Genomic DNA, 27,568 nt, shown 5'->3' with positions numbered 1-27,568 from the left:
TAGGCCATCTAAGATGCTGTTATCTTTCCCCAGCTTTGCCTCTTTCACGGGTTGCTTCACCCAGCAGGTAATGAGTAACCTCTCCTCCCGCTGGGCAGGCTGAGGGCAGAGAGCCGGGTGTGCGTGGAGAGGTGGGCTGATTGCTTCCTTGCTCCCTTCTCTTTGGGAATCAGAAAGACATTTTCAGTGTCAGAGTGACATCTCTCTGCCTCTAGCTTTTGCTAATTCTTACGGTGTGAGACGATGCCATTCCTACACCATGTCCTGCTTACCTCCTTTCTGCACGGAGCCCCAAAGATCTCCCAGAAATGACTACAGGGAAGGGGTAGGAGCTGAGTCAGCCCCAGGGGAGCGGGGTTTGGGCACAATGGCTGCATTCACAGCCCAGCCCTGACACATCCCGGGGCCGTCCCGGGACACAGCCCTGCGCTGGGCTCCTCACAGCCACATAGACAACTCATTGTCCAAGCAAGGCGCGTATCCAGACTCCCCGTCTCCTGCTCTTACCACAGATGCTGTTGTTTGTAAAGCAAGCGGGTTTGGGATGGTTGGACGGTTCCCGGGCTTGAGAGAGGACTGGGTATGAGCTGAGATCATGTCCTCTCCAGTCAGTCCGTGGCTCGCCCAAGAGGGATGGCAGAGTCCAGGTTTGAATGAGCGTTGTGTCCAGTGTAGTTGTGAACATTGAGCATCTTGGAACAGTCCCAAAGCATCCTCAAGGCTGATACCATCTCATACCACAGTATGGAGCAGTACGAAATCCTTGTGATCTAAAAGGGCTAAAAAAAAAAAAAAAAAAAAAGATATCAAATGCTCTTTTCCTACCTGTTGCATAATTTGTGAGATCAGGGTAGTTTTACAAAAGTGATGCGTGTTTCCACTAATGTCTCTGACAGGTCTCACTCTCTTAGACATTGCCAGAAACCAGGGGGAACAGCAGATCTTTTACAAAGCCTTCCACATTCATATTGATTCAATGATCCAGCGCTCCAAGTCATGGTTTTTATATCCCTTTTGTTGTGTATAGAGCGAAAGTGGTACCAGTTGACACTGGATGGGCAGCAGGAAGAAATGCCCCTCACTAAAAGACCCACTCGTGAAAGAGGGGGGCATGACACTGAATTACACCTTTGGAGTTTGCAGCAGTGAATTAGTTTTTCACCGGCCTCTGATGGGGAAAAAACCAAGAGGTCAGCAACTCTGCATTTTATTGAGCTTTCTCTACCGTAGCCTGCAATAAGGAAGAGCAAGAACTGTTCGAGTGCCTTGTTAGGTGTTTTACACTGGGCTGGCGAATCATTCAAGCCAGGTTATAGGGCTACCCTGACATAAGGAGCAGCTTTCTGTCTGCATACTACGTATGTCTTTAGGACAGCCCAGATTCAAAGTGTCAATAAATAGGAAGAGCACAGAGATAAGCGACAGAGCTCCCAATCTCCAGAGGCAACAAATGGGTCCTGATTTTTCTGCATGTGAAGATTGCCCAGTTCTGTTTCCCTTCACTGGGAGAAAATGCTTCACTGCAAGGACACTAGAAGGTGGAAGAGGAGGGAAGAGGCTGTCCACCGAACTTCACGCATGGCCTGGTGCAAGTCTCTTCACCTGCAGGACCTGCTTCTCCTTCGCTGTACCACGGGATGAGCAACGCTTGTCTGCCCTGAAGGATTATTTGGGCATCAGCATTTGTAAGGTAAAGAGCTAGAAGGCAGAAAGTAAATAGCTGTCTGTGTTCAAAGAAGAATTTAGATGTGAGAGAGATGAAGTGGAAATCTTAAGAGAACTTTCATGATCGATGCCTCATAGTAAAGCAGATATAGGACTCTCAGGTTCTGGGAAATTATTGCAGGCAGAAGAATCTGAGCTAGGCTTTGGAAATGAAGCAAACCTGCCCTGCTGCACTCGGCAGGGAACCTGCAATCCTGCACCTCCACCAGTTGTGCTTGGACTTTGCCTTCTGCAGACATAAATTCCAATTTTTGTGGAGAGCTGGGGGTGGAGGGGAAGATTGTGCAAAGCGCAGCAAAAGCCCTGACATCATTTACTCTGAATAAATATAATGAGATAATGCGAGCATTCTAATAAAGGTGTCTCGGTGGCTTTCCAGAAAGGCAAGCTCCACCAAAATATGGCTGCCTTCACAGCCCTCTTCATCTGTGGGGTGTGCGCATTGCTTTTATCAGCTGCACTCTATGTTTTAAAAGTTTTTAAGCAGCCAGCTTTAAATTTGCCTCCCGGTCCGTTTCCTCTTCCGATCATTGGCAACCTGCATTTGCTGGATATCAGAAGGCAAGACAAGTCACTAATGAAGGTAAGAACAAGTGTCCTTTGTTTCTAGGGTGTTGAACTTCAGCATGTACCTATTTAAAATTCTCCTCTGGTGAGAGTTCTGAGATAATTTTCAGTGCCAAGTGCATTCTTAAAAAACTGTGGTGTTTTAAAGGTTTCAGAATGACCAAGGAAACTGTTAAACCCCAACTCTGCAAAGGGTGATGTTAAATATGAGCAGCGCTTACATGAGAACTACTCACACATTGAAAACTACAAGGATCCGCATCAGATCAGACCGATGGACCTTAGTTTTGGCATCTTCCTTGTGTTGTGAAATACTTTAAAATATTTGAGTGTCCATGTAGCCAAATTGAAAGATGGATGCTTAATTGTGGTTGCCAAAATAGCTTGTATTTCTTACTTGTGTTGCCAGTTTTTCATGAGAATGGGAATTAATGTAGCAAAGCCCGAAGAAGAAATGTAGGAGAAATCATTTGAAACAGTGAATGACTTGGACTTACGCAAGACAAGGTTCTCTGTAGGAATCACAGTTGCCTCACATCTGTCTTCCAGAAAAAAGGAGAAAGTCTCAATGTATTTAGTCTCTCAGAGCCAAAATGTGGCTCAGCGGGCATTCCCCATGTCAGGACATGTGTGTGACTATCCTGGACCTTACACCAAGCCTTTTAACATCAGGTCGCCAGCAGCCCTCTGACCTTCTTAGCACTAGGTTAGGGAGAGGAGCTGGCTTTCCCTGTCTCATTCCCATCACCGTGCCATGCGAGGGGCCTCGGAGATGCCTGTGGAAATGCGTCTTCATCTAACCCCAGCCAGCTCACAGTGGGCTCAACAGCCAGAGCTTGGGAGCTGGGAAGTGGTTTGGGCTGTGGTTCCTGTTTCTGGCAAGACCAGAAATTTTTCTGCCGAGGAGGGTGGGGGGGACAAGGGGTTTTGTGGTGGGACATGGACATACTGGGAAGAATAAGCAAAGCAGAGGCTGGAAAGGAGGTGACCTGAGGACCTGGGAACAAGGTGAGAGCGCCCTAGTGAAACACAGACTTGGGGGAAGGTATTGGGCACATGGGCCAGACCGATGCCTTCTTTCCCCCATTGAACTATAGGATCAAGAAGCCAACTGGGAAAGGGATCTACTGCTGAAAACAACCAGGAAAGGGGGCTACAGCTGCAGCCTGGGGGACCCTCTTGCTGTCCTCTGCCCTTTGCAGTCAGCTATGGGTAGGGGGAGATTTTCTACTGAGCTTGTGGAACTGCAATAATGATCTCACGCCTGACTTGCCAGAAGTCTTTTAAGGTACTAGCAAACAAGTGACCTGGAGTAGAAAATCCTCCCCCAAAGGAGAATCCCTAAGGGATTTCCCCATGAAAGTTGCACGGTAGATGATGCAGCAACCAAAACATTATTTTGAACAAATGATTGAAATCAGTGTCCTGTGAACTATTTTTTTTTTTTTTTTTTTTTCATAAATAAAACAAGTCTGGCTATATTGCTGAAGCACAGATTAGACTCTGCCAGGGCTACCTGTTTGCTTTGGTACAGCAGCAGGGGTTGCTAAGCTTTGGACCCTCCTCTGCTTTACATTGCCAGAACCGGTCTCCTTTTATGGGACGCCAGGGTTGATCTCACCATAGCTTTATGCAGTTTCAACTCTGTTGCTCTCAGTCAAGCCTTAATTCCTTGTAAGGCCTGGCAGGACCGTGTTTGTGAGCCTCCAGAGAGCTCCTGCTACCCACTATCTCGCATCGCACTATAAAGTCCTGCTGTGCAGTGGCTTGAACACTGCGGTATAGCAGAAATAAAAAGTAGAGTGTGGTATTGTAATTTTCTAAGGCAAGTTGAAAGAGCAATGGTTTCTTATGCCTTCATGTGTCCATCCTTGGTGAATCATATTATATACCTCTTTGCATTAATTACAACAAAGCTTTTATTTAACTTTTTATAATTGCCGTGGTTTAACCCCAGCCAGCATCTAAGTACCACGCAGCCGCTCGCTCACTTCCCCCTACCCAGTGGGATGGGGTAGAGAATTGGAAAAAAAAAAAAAGTAAAACTCGTGGGTTGAGAAAAAGACAGTTTAATAGGACAGAAACTAAAAAAATAGTAATGATAATAATAATAAAATGACAATAATAATAACAATAGAATCACAATATACAAGACAAGTGATGAAGTGATGCACAATGCAGCTGCTCACCACTCACCAACTGATGCCATGTCAGTTCCTGAGGAGTGGTCCCCAGCCAGCCCTTCCCCCCAGTTTATATACTGGGCATGACATCACATGGTATGGGATACCCCTTTGGCCACTTTGGGTCAGCTGCCCCGGCTGTGCCCCCTCCCAACTTCTTGTGCCCCTCCAGCCTTCTTGTTGGCTGGGCATCAGAAGCTGAAAAATCCTTGACTTGGTATAAACGCTACTTAGCAACAACTGAAGACACAGTGTGTTATCGACATTTTTCTCATACTAAATCCAAAACATAGCACTATACCAGCTACTAGAAAGAAAATGAACTCTATCCCAGCCGAAACCAGGACAATAATAAATAAGGCCACCTCTGCTCTTCCATCCTCTTGTGGTATGAGGACCGGAGCGTTACAGCCTGCCCAACCAGTGCTGCTCGGTAGCTGCCTGGCAGATCTCAGTGATGCTTTTATGCTGCTCATGGTGTCCAAAGTGTCTTGTTACTTTCTGCCTTTTTAACCCACTGGAACCTGAGTCCAACCAGCTCAGAATAACAGTAGTTTTATGGAAGCTGTTGGGTTAAACAGACCAGTCTTTATTTGCTTTGATTCCTTTTTCATTTAAGCGTCTCAGGGCTTTATCTCTGGCATCCCTCCATCCCTTCTGGCCCCAGAAGGACGAGGGCAGGCAACTCTTCAGCCACCCCAGCAGGACGTACTGCTCCCGCTGATGGCTTCCATGCTCTGATTTTTCTTTCCTTCCAGCTTTCAGAGAAATATGGCCCCGTGTTCACCGTCCGTTTGGGTTTTCAGAAGGTGGTGGTGCTCACTGGTTACGAGGCAGTAAATGAAGTCCTACTGAACACGGCGGATGTGTTTGCGGACAGACCAGCTATACCCATATTCTATCACATCCAGCGTGGAAACGGTACTTTGGTGGCAGGTTGAAAAGATAAGGACGTGCTTGCTCTGCTGTTTCTCAAATGCGTTGTTTCAATTGCACCAGTACTTAAGAGTCTTGATCTGTGTCCTTATTGTCGAAGGCTACATTTTATGGGGCTTGGGGGTAGTCATTTGTTTTCTTAAGAAAAACACTTCTGGGGATCTTCCTATTTGCCTTATCAGTTTTTTGCTTTTAGTGGCACTTGGGTCACATTTCAAGGGTTTTTTTTTTGCAGCGCAGAGGGAAGGAAATTATTTTTCACAATGTGAAGGCTGAGGTCCTTATGCAATCTCTTTTCTACAGTTACTGGGAGTTCAGACAAAGCGTGGATCACGCATGACTCATGATGAAGACTGCAAGAACTGGCAAAAGTGCAATAGCACGGGCTGTTTGTACCTCAAACAATTATTTCTGTAAACAGATTTTTGGCATGTTTCTGAATTGCATGCTAAAAAGTAATATATTGCCCAAGACTAGACATTGAAAAACAATGAAGGGAATAATCCAGGGCTGAAAGGAAAAGATTTGATGACCTAATATGTATATAATGCATACAGCGTGTGGGGGTTTTTTTAATCTTGTTTTTAAGAGTGAGGCCCAGTGTGAGGAAGGGTACACTACGCTACTTTCCCAACCACCGTATGAAGATGTAGGCTACGTTTGGCCCTGGAAGCCCTCCTGGGGGGGGGATCTTCTGAATTGTACCCAAACGCCTCCGTGCCCTCTTGGCTGAGCACTTTTTTTGGCCGGTGGGTTAGCCAGCTGGGGGGGTATACCCAAGCTGTAAGCAAAGGTACCTCCCTGCTACCCCTCCTTGTCCCCCTGCACAGTATACAGTTCAACCTCTACAATGAAAGTTGTTCAGTAAAATCATTTGTCCTGTTCATGACAGGGACAGAGTGGTGTCGTCTGCTCCTAGCCTTGCTCTCTGAAACAGCTGGTTCGTTTTTTCTAAGGAGAAACAAGTCAGCCTGAGACAAATAACATGCATGGAGCTTTTTACTCTGCGTGGCTGCAAAAACACAAAGCTATAAACAAGGCAAACCTGGAGCTTTGGTGTGAACAGCACCCAACTGTTTAAAATATCGCCTGCTGGCCTCCTGAACCTACCTGGGGCAGTACTTTCCCAAGCCAGCCCCCCACAAAGCCCCCCAGTCCTCTCCCCAGCAGGATCCTCCAGGTTGCAAAATACCTGCACTCCCCAGCTGTGCTTTTGGTGTTTCTGAGAAAATCTCATACCGCCTCAGCAAACAGGGCATGCAATCCCTCCGTAGGTGTGTTCTTTTCTTCTCAAGAGCTCTGGAAGACGACACGGCGGTTCACCATAGCCACCATGCGGGATCTTGGCATGGGGAAGCGTCTTGGAGAAGAAATGATGCTCGAGGAGCTTCAGTTTCTCATTGAGTTGATCAAATCCTTTAAAGGTGAGCTGCAGGTGGCAGCGGGTGTTTCATGCTACTTTACAAAGCCGCTGTGAAGACCTCTGGGTTGCTCCAGAAATGACCAATACAGTTATGACTTTGTTCATTTCTAGGTGGACCTTTCCGATTACGATTTTTGAATATGGCTCCCACCAACATCACCTTTGCTATTCTCTTTGGGAGAAGGTTTGATTATGAAGACCCAACGTTTCTCACTCTGTTAAGACTCATAGATGAAGTTATGCACCTTCTTGGCTCTCCCTTCTTGCATGTAAGTTACCCTCTGTGCTGAGATGCTCCGGTATCTCATCAGCGTTGGTAGGTCAACCCAATTTACTATTGCTGGATGGTTTTGGAGACTCTTTAGGTTACTGAAACAAGATTCATAGAATCATAGAGTGGTTTGGGTTGGAAGGGAGCTTTAAAGATCATCTAATCCAATTCCCCCCACCATGGGCATGGACAAGATTCTTTGTTTTGGGTTTTTCTTCCTTCATGAACTCCGCCTGTGAAGGAGGTCCAACATCATGTGGTGGCACTGGGCTGAGGTGCTGATGTGACCGTGCCAGCAGAAGGGATGTGCTTGATTCTTCTATAGCCAGAAAGTGCAATAACGGAGGTTTCCAGCACGGTGGGACTTGGGGTAGGCAGTATCCAGGAGCATTAATGGAAATCCACAGAAGTGCTATTGATGCTGCCCTTTACGTTATTATTTTTAGTCACTTTATGTAGCAAACTTTACATTTTATGGCAAATTGTAGTCTCCCGTGAGGAAACAGACCCTAATATGGGACTGGGATCTGGGCAACTTTCTGTCTTTGGTGTTTCACAGCAACTGCAGGAAAATGTTCCTGGAGTCTGTCTAAAAAATGTTTGTAGCAGTGTTGGCGAAGAGTTCAGAAAGATTCTGAACTTTCCTGGGTTTGGAGGTGTTTTTTTTTTTTTTTTGTTTTGTCAGTATTTTTCCAGCAGTACCCGTAATAAAACACAAAATGCCAGCATGTTCAACTCCCTAGTAATTTCAGTTCAAACAAGGCTCAAGTGGCAGAGACAGGAGGGAATCAGGTCCCCCTTGGAAGGCATGGCCAGAGTTTCTTTCTTTAGAAACACACCAGTGATAAAACTATTGAAATACTGACTTTATTTGTGGATGTACAAAGAAAAAGAGCCACGCTCATTCCAGTTATTTCCTGCTGGATGCTGTGTGAACATCCCAAAAGTAACCTCTTGCCTTAGGGGCAATTGCTTGTGTATTTGGGGGTTACTAGGTTTTCGTCTCTTGCTACAGTTTCTTAAACTAGTGAAATTACAGAGTAGTAGTACCAAGTACAGAGCTGCAGACATTATATACGGACCTCTCATACCTCCTGTCGTGGCACTAAATCAATACCTGCTCAATGGAGCTTCATAAAAAGAGCATTCCAGCTAAGAAGCTCTCATTTGAGCCAAGAGCTCTTGTTAAACTTAATCCTCCACCACAAGGAATAGAATATTAGTTACTTAAGGTACTATTGAAAGAGTCATTCAAAAAGCTGTTTTAAAAAAGAAGATGTCGATGAATTTATTTTTTAGTTTTTGCAGAAAACAGCAAAAATTATAACCAGTTAGCACAAGCAAGAGATTTGTGGATCTTATTCTGCAGCCAGTTTATTTATAACATTGAGAAATGGTGTAAGTAACCCCCCTGCACATAAAATGCAACTGTTTATTGTGCTGTGAAATTTAACGATGCTGAGAACTGAGTGTAATTGATTTATAATTCATGTGAAAGTTAAAAATGATGATCTAACAACTTTAAAACGTAAGTATTTTGGCTTGCTAAACATTTGGAATTTTCATTGCGTAATGCGTAATGCTTTATCTTTTTGCTTTATTGCCTCTTTAAAAATGTAATTTCATTGTTTCATGAGTTTACTATCACTTTCCCTTAATTGTATTTTTTTTTAATTCATGTTTATAGGCTCTGTCTAGACAAGTCTGATAGGCTCCATTCATTTCTGTAGAGAATTTTTAATAAGAGGAGGCATTTTTATACATTAAAACTTTTTATTTACCAAAAAAGAGAGACTCCAATGACATGTCATTTGGTTCTTCACATAAATGACTTCTTCATTATGATGCTTGAGTTTTACAAGGTAATGGGTGAATTAAATTTTTTTTCTGTGATTTTTTTTTTCCTTTTTTACTTTTTAGTTATTTAATTTCTACCCATTCCTTGGATTTCTCCTCAAACCTCACAAGATGATACTGAAAAAAGTAGAAGAGGTGTGTGTGATCTTAAAGAAGTGCATCAAGGAAAGCAAAGAAAGTATTAATGAAAACAACCTGAGGAGCTACATTGATGCATTGGTATTCAAACAAGAGGTATTTTAACAATACGACGATTCCTAGTGCAGTATCTTATACAGAGATTCTCTGTGTTGCCTGTCTAATGAACATGTTCTACTATAGTCTATATAAAAATATTTAAATTTGGGGTAAACATCCTCCTATTTTAATATGTTAAATAGAGCATACTGAAGGAAAAGCAAGAAAAAATTAAGCAGACTGTATCACGTGTATGTCTAAAACTTGTCCTCAGGTGTCAGCTACAGTCCCTTCCTTGCTGGGGAGAGAGAGCTAATGTCATTTTTCCAACACACTCCAGGCAGACGCATCCCTCCCTACGGGCTTGGGAAGAGGCAACACATTCCCAGCTGCAGAGATGCACAAGTTCCTGTGATGTTTGTGCAAACGCATCACCAGCTCCCACGTAGTGGATTTACCAACAGGAATGATAGTGTGGGAGGGATAGAAAGGAGGGACTAGTCTGTATTTGCCCTTTTTCTCCAAGCGTTTGCATCCACGTACTTGAGGCGGGCGGTGGGCAGGACGGGTTCTTGGGCTTGACGCCTTGTGCGAGCGCCTCGGCTGTTGCAGGCAGGAACAGGCAAAGCGTTTCCCATCAGCAGCGTGAAGCAGAGACGGCGGAGTTGATGTGCCAGTGGTGTCCTGGGTTGTCCCGCGGCTCCTGGAGGGCCTGGCACGCACCTGGGCAAACCCCAGCTCCCCGGCTTGGGAAGGCACTGTCCTGCACCTCTCATCAATTTTTCCAGCTTCTCAGAATCCACGGGCAGGGGCTGGAAGTCCTGAGTCGATCAGATAACGACTGCCCAGAGCAGATAAATGTCATGTGGTATTGGAAAATCAGTGAACCTGTCCAGTGAGCTCATTTTTTGGGGACAAAATCTCAAGTGTGAAAATTTTTCTGCTGGAAACTGAAGGATTTCTGTAATGTATGTCAACACGGTGCATCTTGGCGCTAGTAATTCACATGCATCCCACTGTAATGTCTCTGAAGACTAGGTTACCTGTCCTAGTTCTCTCTTTCCGTGCTAACAGCAGTGGGTTTTTTTCTTTTTATTTCCCTAAAGGAGCAAAATAAAAGCAATACACTTTTTCATGATGCAAATATATTGGCCTCTGCGCTCGACCTGCTCATGGCTGGCACTGAGACAACATCTACAACATTGCAATGGGCCGTCCTGCTGCTGATGAAGTACCCAGAGATTCAAAGTAGGACACCTTTATGGTTTTGCTTTTCTTACATAGGGTACAGAAGTGCTCTGCAGTGACTTCATAAGTGATGCTCACCTGTAAAATCTTCGTAGCCTCTCATGCATCCAAAATCTGAGCACCTGGGACCTGTCCACCTCTGTCCAAGCATTGTATGCTGCCACTCAGGACCGAAGGATCTGAGGGTTTTTTCTCTCTCTGCTCCCAGGGGCTGGGCAACCTCCTAACAGTCAGCATGAGTTGGGATCTGGAGGTGCTTTGCCACTGAGGGAAACTCACTTTGTGCCTTTCCTTTGCCCTGCAGAAAAGGTGCACGCAGAGATTGAGCGAGTTCTTGGCCCTGGCTGCTTGCCTACATATGAGGACCGGAAAAAAATGCCATTTACCAATGCGGTGATCCACGAGGTGCAGAGATTTGTCACCCTCCTGCCCCATGTTCCGCGGTGCACCTCTGTTGACACCCACTTTAAAGGCTACTTCATCCCCAAGGTACTTGCTGCTCTCCAGACCAAGAGAGAGGGGTGCAGCACACCAGTGACCCACAGGGCAAAATGTCACAAGGAGTGGGGGAGCTTGAAGCACAGGGCTTTTGGTGGGGAAGAGCCAGTTCCCTAATCGCCCGTCTCCTCTGTGCTCACGCTGATGTCAGTGTGACTTTAGCGTTACGCGCACAACTTCCCATTTCCCATAGCTCAGTCTTTGTGATCTGGAGTCTGTTCCTTATCCTCTCCACTCTCCATTGCCATTCATTCCCTGCAGAGCACTTCTGCCTCTAAAGTCCCACGGCATTGTCTCGTTGCCGTCTTAAGGCAAGCGCAGAGCAGCTGGGCAGGAAGGAAGCCTGGCCCACGTCTTTCTTCTGCTTCGTAACTCAGGAACAGCCAACAACCATTGTTGTTTAATTGCATATTAGTCAGTAATTCCAGTGAACTGGGTAGCCACGCTAACTAAGGGTCATTTGGTCATGTGCAAGTCCAGAAGTTAGTTCTTCAGAGATAGAAGTTTGTTTGCAGACGCAGCCCAAAGGGAGGAACGGTTAGGTGGCTGAATGGGCAAAGCCAGAAGTTTGCTACATCCACACATGCTAAAGCAGAGCGTGGTTGTGCTGCAGGGAACAACAGTGATTCCTCTGCTCACCTCCGTGCTGCTGGATAAAACGCAATGGGAGACACCAGATGAATTCAACCCCAGCCATTTCCTTGATGTGGATGGGAACTTTGTAAAGAGGAAAGCGTTCCTGCCCTTCTCCACAGGTAATGAAATTGTTTGATCCCGCACAGGGCACTGAGTTCCCAGTGCCCCTCAGAAGATATTGGCCAAGTGGCAGGATCCGAGACTCTGTTGGGAACAACCCAGACATCAGTGGTGGGGATGGTTTAGAAATGCCTGCCCTGGGTTTTGATGACTTGCAGAAAGCCCCTCAGCCCACACCGGGAGGCACACCAGGCCCGGGTGTTTAATGGCACCACTGGGACCTACAAAAGATTCAACACCTTCAAGCAAGAGTTCAATGTTCCCTCTGCCTTGGAAAGGCTGGTTTCCAGGGTGTCCCAGATGAATTCCTTGCAGGCTTGGAGTGAAACATCTCTGTTCAGATGCCTGTAGGAGACCAATAGTGACGGCTGCTGAATATCACGCTATGCTATTTTGCATTTCTGAGGCCTATACTGTCCTTCACCCTATTGCTACCAAGTAGCAGGCAAGAGGTGTTGGGTTGAGCTGCCACTTACCCAATCATTCCACCAACAGCCATGCTTTTGGCATTGCAGGGCGGAGAAACTGCATCGGAGAAAGTCTTGCTACGATGGAACTCTTCATCTTCTTCACAGGCTTGATCCAGAAATTTACTTTTAAGCCTCCACCTGGGGTCAAAGAATCTGAGCTGGACACAACCGCGGAGGCTGGATTCACCATGAGACCCCATCCACAGTGTGTCTGTGCTGTGCTACGCCAGTGAGGCCAAGGCTCTGAACTGAGACAAAGCCACGTAGTAGTTTCGTACAGAGCCTAGCAGACACACTAGAGACAGGTAGTGCCTTCTTACTCAAAGCCTTGCAAGTACTGGCTATATGCTTAAAATACCTGTTGAACAAGTATTTTTCTAAGAAGCAGAGGAGGGCTGGTGGGTAAGGTTACCTGGAAAATTCCAGCCAGATACATGACAGGACAGCCACTATTTTACACATCAAATACAAAACATAAGAAAGTTACTCTAGTTCTGAGCTTCTGGGAGAGGACGCTTCTCAAGAGTGGATCGTTTCTTCGTCTGCAGAGCAATATTAGATACAAGTGTTGGTCGTCATCTAACCCCTGCTCTTTTCCCATTCCCTACCGCACATGGGATAAATTATTCCCAGATACTTGCTCTTTCTATGTCTGATGGATGCTCTTCCAACACTTTCCAGACTTCTGGTTTTGAATCCCAGATGCCAAACGCTGGACTTTTTAGGTTCCCCTTGCTCTGAGCAAGGTTCAAGGAACCTTAGCATGGTTCCTTGGGAGTCTTTGGCCCTTTCTGGGTACAGGCTCTGCTACGCCTGCACTGATGTGGGACTTAACAGCTCTCCCCAGAGAAGTGAAGACACTCCCCTCCCTCCCCTACATTTTTACAAAGGTAGCTCGGATACATAAGCACAACTTCTTTTCAGAGCACCATGTGTGAACAAGCAAGAGTGCAAACATTGCAAAGATACTTCTAAAACGCTCTTTCCTTACGCAGCACAGAAGCCAGGCAGATCCAGGCAAAGTAACAGAAAACCTGTCCATGTCCCCTTTCCTTACTTCTCCCAGCTTTCTGTGAGATTTGTCAGGACCCTATCTTTTCCCAGCATTCCCATCTCTTCTTCTCCTCCTCTGAGATGACTAGAGATGGAGCCTCATCGCATTCCCTCATCAGTGAAGGCAACACGCCGCTTTTCCAGCCGCTGGCTTCTTCCTTGGTCTGAAATGCTGATAGGACTGCAGTGGGAGGTGGGTTGAGCCATTGCTCCACAGCGTTTGAGCCAGTTAAGCCCTGGGAGGGATCCCAGGCTGCTGTAGGATGGGGAGGAGAAGATTCCTCCTGTTCCCTGCATACTACCTGATTCTTCTAGGTCCATGGTAAAGAAATAGTGCGTATGTCTGTGCTCCCAGCCTTGCTCGCAGATGAATGCAGTTGGACTGGAGGTCCATAAAACCTCAAGGCTTAGCTCTGCCCTCCTTAGTGGGAATTTGTGGCTGGCAGGGTGCTTTACCCCAGAAAGGACTGCAGGGCTGGGCTCTCTGTGACTCAGAGGGATCGTGGTGCCATCTCGTGGCAAAAAGAAAATAGAAATTATATTCTGCACAGCGCTTTTTGCTCTGGCCAGCGCGCAGGGGGGCTGCAGGTCCAAGGCAGCCCTCGTTTTACATTATCTGTACGGTTGCTGCAATCCTTACACCTGCTCGTTGCCCCTGTGAGAGCAGGAGCCCCTGGTCCCAGCATCATCCAGCCTAGGGCTGGCAGGCTGGGCTGTGGGACGTGCTCCCCAGCTGCATGTGGCATGAGTCGGATTTGTACTTTAAAAATTAAGCCACCTTGTCCTGCCCCAAGGTGTTTGCCTTCAATTTGGGTCAGTGCATCGCAAGGCATAAATGTGTTTTGCAGCTAGAGGGAAGACCCTTGGGGCCACTGAGGAATGTGGAAATGGTGTTTCCACCCCTGAGAGCTAATGTTTTCTGCTAGATAAATATGTAGCTGAGTCATAATCAATGTTCTGCCATCGTTTGGCTGAACAAATAAATGGGAGGCAGGCAATTTCTTTTGCGGAGATATATTCAGCTGTCTAATTCAGCGTGCTGGGGAGTCATCACTTCCATCCATCTGCTAACGCAGGCACAAGGAGGATGCACTCTTCAAAGGAATCAAAGAAACCTGTTTTCTTTGGATGTTTGCACCTGGCAGCTCATGGCTTTTGTTGAGGCACGGGTATTGTGCGGTCTGCTGAATCTCTGTACGTGGCCAGCACCGCTGCAGGCTCTGTTCTGCCTGCTGGGGAGTGCCAACGCAGGAGGTGATGTCCAAAAAGAGCAGGATCTGAAGGCTGCTATGCCGTAGAGGAAGGGATCCATCTCTCTCCTGCAGAGCCAAGAACCCGAGAGCCCATGGCAAGGGGTCAGGTCTGAGGTTCCACCAGTAAATTCGTGCAGATTTGAACCCAGCCCAGTTTTGTCCCCGGAGCACCAGATTGTTGCCATACCTGTCTTTTGATTTCATATTACTTTTGGAGGGGCCTAGAGCAGGAAAAGTCCTAGCCTCTCTGAAGCCAAAGGCAAGTCTTTTTTTATTTCAGGAAAGCCAAGATTTCCTTCACTGAGTTGATACGTGGCTTGCTCCTCAGTTGCTTTACCTGTCTCTCCCTGCCTTCCCTGAAGAAGACCCCATCCTGCTGCCACCGCTCCTCAAGAGCGACATTGCCAGCAGGTGACACTTTGGGAGGGCAAGAGGGGAGAGACTCAGGGTCCCAGCCACCAAGCAGAGGCACCAGCATCAGTGAAGCTGTGGTGACAACTTTTCATTCAGCCTCTGCAAGCAGGAGTTGAAGACATAAAAGTGAAAACCAAGGCTATCCCCAGGACTATCCCCATAGCTAGGCACATAGCTAGGAAAGCTCTTTGCCCTGGAGAAACTACTCTGCAGATATGGAGGGTCTCCTGTTGAGCTGTTCTTTACTAGGATGAGGCTATGCAGAACCTCTCACCTGTAAGATACAAGTAACATTATAATACTCATTGGCACCCTGGTCTCAGGATCAACCTTTTGTCGCATTTGCATTTCTGTGTAATGCAAAGTTGGGTGGCAGGCATATGAAATACAATGAAGGCATGGGATTAAAACTTTATTGGGCTCCCATGAAGAGGGAAACAAATGGTACAATAAAGTACATGATAAGAAAATGCATAAGGAGAAGTGGCAATTCACAGGCAGATAAACGGATGAAAAATCGCCTGAGCTATACATCAACTGGAATAAGATTGTGGAATATGATGGCAGGTAAGAGTGCTACAGACAGGGACAAAAGCCAGACAAAGCTTCAGCGGAAAGGAAAACAACCAAAACTGGGTCTTGTCTAATCCCTGATCCCAATTCTCCTTGTGTACGTGTGTGCAAGGCAAGCACTGTGAAATTAGACGTCATTTGCAGGGAAATTGCATGGCTGGTTCCAATGGCCAGACCATCCCAAATACCAGATTGACTGTTGATGTTGGCTCTTAAAATTAACCAGGAGGTCTGAAGAGACAAACAGTGTTTGCTCCTATTTAACAACATCAGGAAAGAGATGCATGAGACTAGAAATAGGTCTAGTTTATTTTTCTTTATGGTTAGCCTTTTATGACTGGTTGCTGGTACAAATCTCACGTGGCCTTATGATTTAGACTGCAAACTTAAAAATGTAGATTTTGTTTTCGTTCAGACTGTGAAGCAGTGTTGAACTTGGTGGTAGCAGCACTTGCTTATCTAAATAGGTTTGCAGATTCTGAGGCATCTTTCAGGACACTGTTCCAAGGCGGAAATAACTTTGTCCTCAAATCACATGAATCGATCTGTTTTTTTCATTCTCAGTGTTTGACTTGGCTGCCTAGCCTGGTAGGATTTTGCTAGAAGCTATGGATTTTTAGTGAGCTTGGAAAAGTTCAGGAGGTACCTGTGGATGGTTCAAGTGTGTGACCCACAGTGTATTTCTGTGGCTTCCAGCAAACAGCAGCGTGTCTTTCCTCAGGATTTGGGCACATTTCTGTGATGTTACGAACCTCACTGCTTTGCCGTGGGAGCCTGGGTGACATACCTACTACTCATGGGCTACTTTCCCTTCACCAGACCATCTCCGTGGTCCTTCCATCAGCTCCATGCACAGTCTGTTTTGAGAAGAAACGTGTGTTTGTCAACCACCATCATGGTTTCTAATTGATCATATGCACCTCCTCACAGCGCGGGAGCGAAGAGGGGGTCAGCAACCTATGGGGCAGATGTAGCGGTGGAGAGCAGTGGAGTGGGAGTGGATGGAGACAGTGGAAAGGGGATGTGAAAGAGGGTGATGTGCCAGGATGGGGGAATGGCGAGTCCTAGCATAGCTAAGTTGGGTCTAAGCAGGTTCCCCACTTGTTGGGTTGCTCTTCAGCAGGGCTGTGGTTATTCACGCAGGACAGCACAGGTTGCCTGAGGCTGAGGCCTTAACGTGAAAGTCGTTTGGGGGACGGTAAGGTCCAAGTCAGACTCTGAAACTCCTGGCTGGGGTTGAAAAGTAAATGTCTGAAGCAACCCCACAAAGAAGACAAACAGCTCCATCTTGGCCAGGCTTTCTCCAATGCAGTTCCTTCGCCCTGCAGATGAAAGCAGTGTGTTTACTTGATGGAAAGACCAAACTAGAATGTTTGCCATGGACGTGTTAGCATCTGAGATGCTGTGATGGAAGCAGGAGTGAAACCTTGAAAGGCACCAGAGCATTTTGGAGTAGAGGAGCCTGTGTTGCTAAAAGAAGCTGTCCCAGTCCCACTGGCACGGTGTGCCTGCCTGGTCTCTCTTGTCACACAGATACCTGCAGCAGCAAGTCACAGCCATGTTACAGGGTTATTATGCATTTATGAGGTACTCTCTCCTCTCCTTAGCTCTTCCAACCCTCTCAGCATCTTTAACCCTTTCTCTTTGAAAAGCAGCCTGATAGAAAAATGCCACCTCCTCCCAAGGTGGAATGGTTTGAAACTCACTTTTCCTGTGGATTTTTTCCTAACACCCCACTTTTAGAAAAGACTGTGTTTCTTCTTTCCTACCCCCTCTTTGTGCTAGATTCCCAGCCCTTGCATGGTGGTCTCTGTACAGTTGAAGCACTCGGTGACAGTGAGAACTGGCTTCTTAACGACCAAAGCCACTGCTGAGGGTCTGTGGTTGGAGCATGTTCTGGAATCCCTTCAAGCCTTCCTTTCAGAGGAACAGCTGGAAGGCGTAAGGTTACATGGTAGGATTTGTAGGATTCTGCAGGAAATCTCCCTTTATAGTATTTACGGGCTCCTGCAGTGTTGGGATTTGTTAAAATCTCAGCAAGACTACTCCATCCAGCTGTGCCCTCTTGTAATGCACGCTGCTGCAGCCATGGAGGGCATGGGCTGGGGGCAAGCATTTCTGGAAATAAGCAACCTTTGGAAACATTTATGGCTGTCGGGAAGGCACTGTGGAAGTGATATTTCTTCTTTTAGGATGGCTCAGGGGAGAGTTTCTGATATCTAACAACTGTTCCTACCATTAGCTCAGTTTAAGTCCCAGAGGGGGTTGGGTTTATAAGCCTCCAGGGAGAGAACGTTAATTGTATTTTGCAGGTGAAGTTGGGATTAAAAAAATAAAAGAACTTTGTGACTTGACCAAAATGACATTTGGAGGTAGTGTCAGGATGCCAAGTGTCCTATCACCTCCCCGAACCCCAGGGCTGTGCTTCTTCCTCTAAAAGAACAGGTCGTGCTGGAAATCCTTGTCAGCTCTCAAACGTGCCCCTGGAAGAATCACAGTCCAAGATGATTTCTGGGAACAATCCTGGGCCTTGGATTTAAGATTTCACAGTGAGAGCAATACGGTTTGGTGTACTCTGTCCTATATTGGGTCTCTGCTGGCTGTAGTACCCAGCCAAAGTGCAAGGCTTATTGGGACTCTCTTCCTTGGCTCTGGTGGGCAGTGGATGAGGCCTCGTCCATCAGACCCACTCACACGTGAGCCTTGCCTCAAGACAGGACTTGAGGGTCCCTGGATTGTACCCTCACTTCCAGGAGAGCTCCTGAAACCCCATGCATAGCTGTGCTGGCAGCCCCACCAGTCCTGTCTGATTATCCACCTACTCCTGACAGCTTTCAGGCATTTTTCCACCTTCTTTTGGATGCAATATATCTCTCTGTCTTGTCTCTTGTTGAACCTTTGGGAACCAACATGGGAGAGGTGTGCTCTGAGAGCCATTTGCCTGGATGCAGAATAATTGTCTCCATTGCTTATTGACCGAGTTAAAGGCAGTAATTGGCCATGAAGACCCTATTCGTGTATATTGTAACAAAATGGTCCTGCCATACCCTCATGTCTGTGCAGACCAGCCCTTTAGTTACCTGTGGAGAAGGGCAGGAAAGCCTCTCTCTTTACAAAATTCCCTTCGGCATCAAGGAAATGGTTGGGGTTGAACTGATGTGGTGTCTCCCATTGTGTCTTATCCAGCAGCACTGAGGTGAGTGATGGGATTACAATTATACCCTGGAAGAAAAGTACATGAAGGCATAAAAGAAGCAAAAGTGCTCTGGTTTTAGTTCACTTTGTGACACAGACTTCAGTGTCCCAGGAGATTTGCTCCACCTGGGGTAGGTGGAGACCCTGAGGGTTTTATCCCATCAGCCAGTAGAGAGAGAAGGCAGTGAGATTTTCCCAGCAGTGCCAAGGATTGAAGCCAAACCCCATGAGGTGCTGTGAAAACCTCAAGCAGAGGGTCAGATCCTGTAAATTCCCTGGCAGATACTTCACTGTGCAGAAGGCATGAAGGAGGTAAACCAGAGTCACTCGTGGAGTGAGGAACGCCTTGGCGTGAGAAGTACTGAATTGAGTCCTACAATACCAGTCTCTCTGGACTCAGCATAGTCACTGGAGAGGAAGAAACTCTTCTGGGGTGATTTTGGATGCTTGCTTTGGGCTTCAGTCCTATAATTCCCTTTAAAGAAACTAGTCTTTAATGGCACTAGCAAAAATGAGGAGGGCGGTATGTTCCTGAGATGGAGCAGTTACCTACCTTGGGAAGGAAGTAGCCCCTGAAGTGGGTGTCAACAGCAGTGCAGCGGGGAACGTGGGGCAGGAGGGTGATAAACCTCTGCACTTCATGTAGCACCGCATTTGTAAACGGCATGTTCTTCCTATCTTCATACGTGGCCCCGTTTCCAGCTTGGATGGTTCTCCCAATCTCCTCCTGCACCTTTTCTGGAAGGAAGAAACAAAGGGGATGTGCCCCAGCAAGGAAGCCAACTCCCTCCTCAGATTCGGTTTTGGGAAAAACATATTTTTCCAGGGCCTGGGGGGAGAGGATTCTTAAAACAACAGCCTGGGTTTCCCCACTCTATTTCTAGTTCAGGCACATGGATGTGTTGTTTCCCCGACATCACACCTTGATCTCCACTCATCCTCTCTCCTAGCAAGGCAAAGGGACTATTTTGTTGTGACTTTGATCAGCATCTAATTACATCAGGAGTTCATAACAACAAAGAGATGGGATTCAGCTCTTATGGCAAAAGAGCTTCTGTGGATCTGAGGCCAGGCCTCTCCCCTCCCCATATCAGCCATGCCACAGACCGGGAGTAGGTACAAGAAGCTCACTTTGAATCTCTGGGTATTTCATCATCAGCAGGATGGCCCACTGGAGCGTTGTGGCTATAGTCTCAGTTCCTGCCATGACCAGGTCAAGTATGGATGCTATTAAGTTGTCATCATGGAAGAGGCTGTCTTTCTTGTTTTTCTCCTTGAAAAACACAAGTGGTAAGAAAGGTCTTAAAACCATCAGTCTTCGTATTCAGCAAGCTAGGGAAATACTGCATAGCCTACAACACTGTTGACTATGAACTTGTGTTTGTGAACAGGGTGATAAAATAGACCTGATCTTGAATGCACAGCATTCGCCAAAGATGGGAGCGCCAAAGATGGGAGCACCAAAGATGGAAGGTTTGGAGAGGAGTTTTGGTTCGGCATCGACCTCCACCCAGAAGCAGGCTGAAGCCCAGGGCCAGGTGCTGTTCACAGACTCCGCCTCACAGGTTTGGAAAGAGCCTGTTCTCTCCCCTATACAGAAGATTCAGCTAAGCCTAGCTGCGAGGAAATCCTCCTGCCCAAGGGCAGGTTTGAATCCTCAGCAATGTTCAAAATGACCTTTCAGGCCATTTCTGCTGGCCTTTAGGACTGCACTGATCCTTCCTCCACATAGCTGGGTAGAATACTTAGTGCCTAAGGTTGGCCCAGATCCAGTTGGAAAGAACAAAAAACTCAGAGCCCAAATATTTCGTGTTGAACAAAATCAACTGATGTGTGAAACTGCTGAGTCTCTACTAAAGCAAGATGCAGGGCAGGGCTAGGACTTGTACTGATGATTTATCATTCAAGTACTTTAAGTGTATCATTCATCTTGGAGCAACAGTGTAGATGATTAATTGATTTGGTGTCATAAAAAGAAAGGCAGAGTCAGCTTTCATGTGAATTCATGCATTTTCTACTAGGAACAAGGAGTTGATCTCACATTATTAGTGCTGCTGTTTCAGGAATGGACTGAGACAGTGGCTTTCATATCTTAACTTTGATAGAAAAATCCGTGCAGTAAATAACACCAACTGTAAGAGACTGGCATCTGATTTCAATACCACCAGAATAACAGCATGGATTTCAAATAGGTTTACATGCAATGGCTGAAATCAAGACTCAGCAACTGTTCTAGCTAGAAAATCCAAAGGAGACATTGCAAACAGTCAACAGAACTAAGCAGTCAAATACCTCTTGTTGCTTGAATATCAGTGCATCAATGTAGCTCCTCACGCTGTTCTCATTGATATCCTCCCTGCTTGCCTTCATGTATTGCCTTAAAATGACGCGCACATCTTCTATTTTCCCAAGCATAATCTTGTGGGTTTTGAAAAGAAATCCAAGGAATGGGTAGAAGTTGAAATACTAATGAGGAATTAAAAAAGAGAAGCATTAAGTCTGCAGGAATATCAGCATGCTGAAACAGCTTCTTCTGAAGGCATGACAGATCAGTTGTGTTTTGTCTTGTAGTAGTAGTATCTTAGCATTCCAGGGACTTCCCGGGCAGATTTTCATAACGGAGGGCTTTGCAACCTTTGAGCCTTTATTTGGTGCTACCTGATTTTAAGCATTTATGCTGTTCTGTGGGAACAGATCCTCTACCAGTAACAGCCTGGCCAGCCTCACAACAGCTGGGGCTCCAGTGTGCCAGGCCACCACCCAGTTTAGATCAGTATGAGACTAGTTAGTTTTTTCCAACATCAGTTATGAAGGACTGGGTACAATAGTTTGAAGATAAGCAAAGTTTTCTTGGCAATCTCCAAGGAAGCATTTTTAATGCAGTGTGTGAAATCTCACTCACCTAGACATCAACACTAAATGTGTCTTTTCAGAAAATGCAGCAAAGGCAAAGAAAGCCTAGATGGTGTAATTATGTTGAAGAAGCCAAAAAAATATCTGTGGAGCTAAAATAACCATAGGTCAGTTCTCATTTTAGCTCCACACAGATGTGCAAGAGGGTTCAAATGGAGAGTAGCAAAGGGGAATCTGGCAGCACATTTGTGATAACCAAGGTGGTACGTGGAGAACTGTCACATTTTAGGTGTAATGGCTGGTTCTGAACATTTGAAAACTGCTGAACTAAGTCCTATGGTTTGTGTGGCTCACAAATGTAATGTGCCGGTGTCAAAAAAAAAAAAAGTTAATCCGTGGGACAGGTTACATACGCTCAAATATGGAGATCCCAGAAGAATCATAACTTCATCTATGAGTCTTAAGAGAGTGAGAAATGTTGGGTCCTTATAGTCAAACCTGTCCCCAAAGAGCATGACGAAGGTGATGTTGATTGGAGCACAGTTGAAGGACGTTAGGCTAAAAGGTTCCCCTGCAATGGGAGGAGGATGGAAATGTTAGTGCGACATTGCAGCAGCAGTGACGCATATGAGGCTGTAAAGCGCCGTGGTGGTCTCCAGCTCACCTTTGAAGGATTTGATCATCTCGATAAGGAAGTGAAGCTCCTCAAAAATTCTCCCTTCTATCATTTTTTTCCCCATGCCGAGGTTGCGCATGCTGGACACGGTGAATCTCCGAGTTGTTCTCCACAGCTCCCCAATAGAGAAGAACAAACCTGGGGAGGCCGTGAGACGTCGCCGCTGGGCTCATGCACAGAGGACCCCCACCGCACGAAACAAAATAGGGGACTGGATGAGGAGGGATATCCACAAGTGTTTCTGCTGCCCAGTTTCCCATGGATTTAGGGACTACAGGTCTCCCACTTCTGTGTGCCCCATCCATATCCTCTCAGTTCCATTCTCCCAGTCTCACTGAGCCTGTAGTTTAGGAAAAACAAGCTCCCACCCAACCCAGTTCGCCCCAGCCCTCTCCTGAGCGCAAGATAAGCAAGTATGGCTTTCAGACCAGTACGGGTTGGCTGTAGGGCTGGGTAGAGATGTTGGTCTAAGTCAATCATGCAACATTTCTGACCCTGTTTCGTTGCAAGTCTAAGGCCTCAAGCAACAACCTTGTATCTTTGAAGCTTCTCCTTTTGTCCTATTCCAGTCATAAAGTTATTTTGTCTATGTGGGATGGGATAATTCAGTCTCCTCAACCCTGGTCAGTGCTGAACTGTTTTATTGAGATTCACAGCAACACTGTATTTTCAGCAGTGGCAAAAATACTATCATTTTGTGGAGGTTGCTGAGCTCATGCCTTGATGATCACTAACACCACCAAGAAGGGATGGGTATTTCATGCCATCAGAGTGTTGGAAATAGCGAAGGAAAAAATTGTGCCAATAACCCAAAGATTATCTCTGATTGTGTCAATTGAAAGCCTGGACTCCAGCACTTCACATCTCCATCTTGGCTGCAAGGTTTTAAAAACGTGTTTGCTTTTTCTAGAATAAGCACTATTTTAAAGCAGTGTAGTTTTAATTTGGAAAGCAAAACTTCTTGCTCTAAAAATGTCAAAACAGATTTCTAAACTTAATTTTTAATTTTTCTTTAATTCATGCAATTTTATCTGGATCATTCCTTTTCTGCGAACAGCTTCAGAGTCAACAAATTGGTGTTTTCTGAAGAAAAAATGTTTCATGGGAAAATTTGTGACCATTGTTACTTAACAGTCCCTGGGAATTTACAGCTTTGGGTCACCTCTAAGTGGCTCAGTCTTGGGCTGAGAAGGTAAGTGTGAAAGGACTTCTAGCGCAATACTGACAGTCTCCCACAGGGATATTTTATATGTAAATTAGCTCTGAAAAATGCTTTTCTCCCCATCGATTCCTTTTCCTTATGTAGCGATAAATTAATCTATTGATATTATGGCCGGGTAATTTAATTTCTAATTGTAATCCCAACTTCAGCCATGACCAGCATATAAAGCTGCCTTTTGGATGCTCAAAGCTAAAGCTCCAGCTGAAGCAGAGGACGGAAAACTAAGGCAAAAAGTCCTCTGAAACACTCAGGGATACAGAGTTGCCTTGGAAAAACCATGGGATTGTTTTTGGAGGTGAACTGCCAGCCTCAGCCTATTGCTTCTGCCTCAACCTGTTTCACATCGGTCCACCCAAGAGCCTTTGTGGGGAAGCAAGGCGCAGGGCACTGATGATGTCCAAAATTGTGGCACCTGGCAGTGGGAGAAAGGGAAAAACCCTACAGCTCCAAACAGCCAAACCAGTTAGTCCAAAGTCCCCTGAAACCGTGGGGAAGGTCTCCAAATGTGGTGGTGGCGGTGAGCCGCTTTCATTGACATCTTATGGAAATTAACCCCAGAATTACCACAGTGCCTTTAAAAATCCCACTCCTCACCCTCAAACGTTTAGGATATGGATCAGCCGCAAGTGTATTAGCAAAAACGACGAAAAGCCAGAAGGGCATTGCATGCAAGCGAGGAAAGCCAAACGTTTTCTGTCAGCTTGGCTTCAGAAGGGTCCAAGGGGGATGTTTAAAAGCCGGGCTCCAGGGATGCACAGTTAGGCTGGCACTAAGCGACGGTGTCGTCCCTCCCACCCACCCCCGCTCATTTCTCTAGTACCGTTTCCGTTCTGAATTTGGTCAAATATTGGGATGGATGGTCTGTCTACAAACTCCTCTGTGTAGTTCACAAGCGCCTCCCGCACAACTTCGTACCCGGTCAGGACCACAACTTTCTGGAACCCAAAGTGGAGGGTGAAGATGGGGCCGTATTTTTCCGCAAGCTGAAAAAGAGGTGAGCTGTGATGGTCAGGAAGGGAAGGAGCGTGCACAGGGTAAACGCCCGTTGCTTTCTAAAAGGACATATTACGTCCTGGCATCCTGCTGGGAACGGCTGCAGAGCCGCTACCTGCAGAACAGCACCTGTAAACCGGAGCTCATCACTGTCAAACACAAGGCATTTTGTATGGATGCCTGGCTGGCATCCATATGAATTTTAGGCTTCTTGCCATGAAAGAACCCCCACCCCCATCAATGCATTACTAATCTGGTTTTGCTGTTAAGGAGAAAGGAAGCGAAATATAAAAAAAACCAACCACCTAGAGTTAAAGACTGGACCTCAAATGGCAACACAAATTGGCAAACCAGAGAAAGACGAAAACAGAGAAGACATTTCAGTGTAAATGATGATGCTGTTGCACAGGAAAGCTTTGGTACGATGCTCCTCTCGTACCAAAGCACTCCTGCATCTCTGCCACTAGACCAGAGGAGCTGCTTGCCCCATGCCAGGTGTTTAGTTTGCCCTGGATGACCACAAATTGCAAATCCATGCCTTTCTGCTCGGACCTGGCGTTGGTACCTATAGCTTAGCTGGGAACAGCAAGGAAACCGACAGCAGGAGGAGGACGCTGCCCGAACTGCTGGCTGTCCCCACGCTTGTACACAAAATGATGCTCGTTTTGCACTGAAGAAGGCTCTGGGTGTATCTTTGCCATAACACAGAGAGGCTCTTTCACTGCCATACACCCCAGGACAAGTTCTCCGCAGCTCCCCGCCAAAGCTCTGCCTTGCTGGGCAGTTTTCAAAGGCAACACAGTGCCCCAGGGGGATGAAAATCCCTCCAGGAGCATACAGTCCCGCTGGCACATCCTACGTGTGCTCCCAGAGCCGCTGTCTGTGGCAAAACGGGGCAGGGTGACGGAGGAATCCACGCTCCGTAAGGACCGTCGTGTGTGTCCCTGCTGCTACATGCCTGTGTTTTACAAGGGTGAGACTGTCGTGTGTCCCCCAGCCCCTGCCTGCGGATCTCCTCGGCACTGCGTTGGGGACCGTGGGAAGCTGACTGCTGCTGCCGACCTCCACCGCTGCGGCTGCGCCTTGCTCCCCGGCGGCTTGAAAACCATACTTGGGGACAGCCGAGAAGAGTTTGGGCTGGGCACGAGCAAGGCGATGGGAAGCCACAGTCCCAATCTGCTGCCTAAGCGAACGGAGGGTGTGCGCAGGCACCCTCAGCTCGCGCCGAGTCCACCGTCAGCTTTCGCAGGGGAGAGGGCAGCACCCATCAGGGTGCCCAGCCAACAAGACACTGGTGCCTGCTGCTCAATGCAATCCCCATTTTTTTGCTCTCTGTGGGGTGGGATGGAGGGATAACGCCTCTGGAGTAATCCAAAAGTAAAGGCAAACACAGGCAATACCAAATATAGCCTAGCAGGTGATGAAAGCATGCGGAGGTAATTCCAAAACTGCCGTTCGGAGGCTGCAGCATCGCCTGCCCAGCCCCGCTGGGTAAACTGACCCCAGCCCTGACATCGCCCGTAACAGCACCAGGTGCTGAGAGCCTCACCCCACGGCAGGGCTAACCCACCGCTCGGCTGCTCCCCGAGACCCGCCGGTGTTTGCTGAGCACCGGCGTTACGGGAGCCGTGCCGACGCCTGCTGCTCATGAACCGCCGGCGTTTGTTTGCTCACTCTCTCCCTGACCCCGGTGCACGTCGATCCCCGAGGGTGCAGTCTGCTAAAGCAAGGGGGGAGCGCTCGGCAGCCTGACATAAACACCCCGGGCTGTGCCAGCCTCGTCTTGCGCCGAAGAACGGTTTACCACCGTCAGTGGGGTAAGTTGTCTTAATTACAGGTTACTAGAAGAGCTTACGGGCTATTCATTCTGGTTCCTTAGCGCAACTTGTCCATCCCTCGCTTGCACTGCCGTCGAGATTTTAATGCATATCCAATTCATCAAGAGGGAACTGGATTTTGCAGTGGGGCATCTGGATCTGGCCTTCTCCGAAGCAGTTTTGGGGTCACTGCATTGTAGAATTCCCCTTGCCAGTTCTCCAGGGCGGAGGAGAGGGAAGCAATTTCACTTCATGTTAGTTATGTCCTAATGCTTTAAAAGATTTCTGGGTGTCCGAGCTGTCAAATTAATATTTCAAATCCCACAAGCATTATATACTTCATGTACCTCATCACAATTACATGAAGAAATCCCATATTACCCAGAGGTCTTTTTTTAATGGTTCATCGCTCATAAATGACATCGCATCAACACAGACATTGGCTAGGAGAAGCCCACAAAAATATTACAAAGCAATTTTCACACCTTTACAATTTAGTTCGAGTTAAAAAAAGACAAAAAGCTTTCATTGATACATCTCAGGCAGCTTTAAAATATATGAGGGTCTGGGTTTGGGAGTTTTTGTCCTACCTTCATTAGTGATTTATCTTGCCTTCTAAGATCCACCAAGTGCAGGTTACCAATGATCGGAAGAGGAGTTGGACCAGGAGGAAATTTAAAAGCTGAATTTTTATAGCCAGTTGAAAAATAGAGTACAGCTAATAATACTGCTGCACACAGTAGACAAATTGATGCAGGATCAGAGATAAATGAAATTAAAAAAGACATTTTTTTTTTTAGTAATAATCTGTTTTGGGGGGGTTAGAAGCAATAAAAATGCAGTGGCACTGTTCAGTTTCTGCCAGCTGGCTTTCTGTTTGCTCTCTGCGATTGCTACAAGCACTCGATTCTTATTAAGGTTTGTAGAGTACCTAAATAAATACTGCATACTCCACCCTCTTTAAACACCTCAGAGAATGTGGTCTAAGCAGTTTGCAAAGCCTGTCCAGAAGTAAAGAGAGTTTCAAATTACAAACCCATGCATGTGTGTGCAAGAACATATACATGGGAAAAGGTGCTTGGCATTCCTCTATAACCTCCTCCTCCCCCTGAGACCTCAAGGTCCTTTATTAGCAGTACTATGACCCTCCAAACACTCCACTGACACGGGGAAATAAAAAGGTTTCTTTGAATCCTATTAGAAACCTCCACATTCAGATTTGGGTAGGGTTTGAGGTCTCTGTGTTACTAGAGAGAAAAATAGTATTGTTATGGGAGACTTAAGCTTTCTTGATGTCAAGTGGAGATCAAAGGTTGTTAATAATGGTAAAGCCTATGTATCCCTAGGGGTTGTAGACCATAAACTTCTTCATAAAGTCGGCTCTGAACTGCCCAGAAGGGATGTGATT

General features: G+C 46.6%; 2 protein-coding genes across 2 annotated transcripts; one reads left to right on the top strand and one right to left on the bottom strand.

Annotated features, from left to right (window-relative positions):
- The first annotated feature begins 1,752 nt into the window (after window positions 1–1,752).
- Window positions 1,753–12,597, top strand: LOC126034198 (cytochrome P450 2W1-like). The gene is made up of 9 exons (XM_049791644.1): window positions 1,753–2,308; window positions 5,234–5,396; window positions 6,686–6,835; window positions 6,946–7,103; window positions 9,026–9,196; window positions 10,246–10,387; window positions 10,692–10,876; window positions 11,499–11,640; window positions 12,157–12,597. Exons 1-9 carry the CDS (start codon window positions 2,126–2,128, stop codon window positions 12,342–12,344), a joined length of 1,482 nt encoding a protein of 493 aa, XP_049647601.1. The 5' UTR covers window positions 1,753–2,125; the 3' UTR covers window positions 12,345–12,597.
- Window positions 12,598–12,654: 57 nt separating this feature from the next.
- Window positions 12,655–26,948, bottom strand: LOC126034176 (cytochrome P450 2W1-like). Its single transcript, XM_049791600.1, has 9 exons — window positions 26,751–26,948; window positions 24,171–24,333; window positions 22,117–22,266; window positions 21,866–22,023; window positions 20,892–21,065; window positions 19,731–19,872; window positions 19,153–19,337; window positions 18,485–18,626; window positions 12,655–16,726 (listed from the first exon to the last, which is right to left on the bottom strand). The coding sequence occupies exons 1-9, from the start codon at window positions 26,946–26,948 to the stop codon at window positions 16,536–16,538; spliced, it is 1,503 nt and encodes a 500-aa protein (XP_049647557.1). The 3' UTR covers window positions 12,655–16,535.
- Window positions 26,949–27,568: the final 620 nt, after the last annotated feature.

Source organism: Accipiter gentilis, chromosome 33 (genome assembly GCF_929443795.1).
Source record: "Accipiter gentilis chromosome 33, bAccGen1.1, whole genome shotgun sequence".
NCBI lineage: Eukaryota > Metazoa > Chordata > Aves > Accipitriformes > Accipitridae > Astur > Astur gentilis.
The sequence above is the reverse complement of the archived record's forward strand: the minus strand, read 5'-3'. Positions and strand labels throughout refer to the sequence as shown.